General features: G+C 65.6%; 1 protein-coding gene across 1 annotated transcript in view; it reads left to right on the forward strand.

Moving 5' to 3' along the window:
- Window positions 1-501: 501 nt before the first annotated feature.
- Window positions 502-605, forward strand: part of LOC102009822 (TRIO and F-actin-binding protein) — a gene marked incomplete in the record, with an annotated part of 21,755 nt that continues 21,651 nt past the window's right edge. Inside the window, 1 exon segment of the mRNA XM_005379226.2 lies at window positions 502-605. Coding sequence (XP_005379283.2) covers window positions 517-605 — 89 coding nt within the window.

Below are 605 nucleotides of genomic sequence, written 5' to 3' on the forward strand. Positions count from 1 at the left end.
GACCCCAAGCAAGTCTATCCACCTGTCTAAGCCTCTGATGTTAGTAAAATGGAGACAAGGAAGGACCAAAGTTCCCTACACAGGTAACAAGTGGGACCCAGTACCTGTCGTTGGTACTGGGTGTCTCCAGCCAACCAGGCATGGAGACCTAGTGGCCCCTGCGCTCCAGCTGGGGCGGGAAGCAGGAGCCCAGAGACGAGGGGGCCACGCCCACACTTTCCCAGCCCCCTTGCTATAGCCGCACAGTCACCTGCGCGCCAGGCCCTTCCTTTCCCCCAGTCCCGCCCGCTGGCGCCCGAACCGGGACCGCCCTCCTGGCCGCCGGCCCCATCCGCTCGCCCGCACCGCCCTAGCGCGTCCGCCCCGTCGCGCGGGCCCCGCCCTCAGGCTCGTTCCGCGTTCTCATTGGCCAGCGCGTTGCCCCTGCCGCTGTTTGTCCCGGCATCTCCGCCGCCCATTGGCCCACCCGGGTCCTCCCAGGAAGTTTGAAAAAAAAAAAAAAAAAAAAAAAGTTTTATGGGCGGATGGAAGGGGCTGGGACCACGGCGAGGAAGGGAAGGGCTGGAGCTGCGGCGGCGGGCGGCCGAGAGGGGCGGCGGCGGCGG

This window comes from Chinchilla lanigera, unplaced genomic scaffold (genome assembly GCF_000276665.1).
Source record: "Chinchilla lanigera isolate Chin_1 unplaced genomic scaffold, ChiLan1.0 scaffold00012, whole genome shotgun sequence".
Taxonomy (NCBI): Eukaryota; Metazoa; Chordata; class Mammalia; order Rodentia; family Chinchillidae; genus Chinchilla; species Chinchilla lanigera.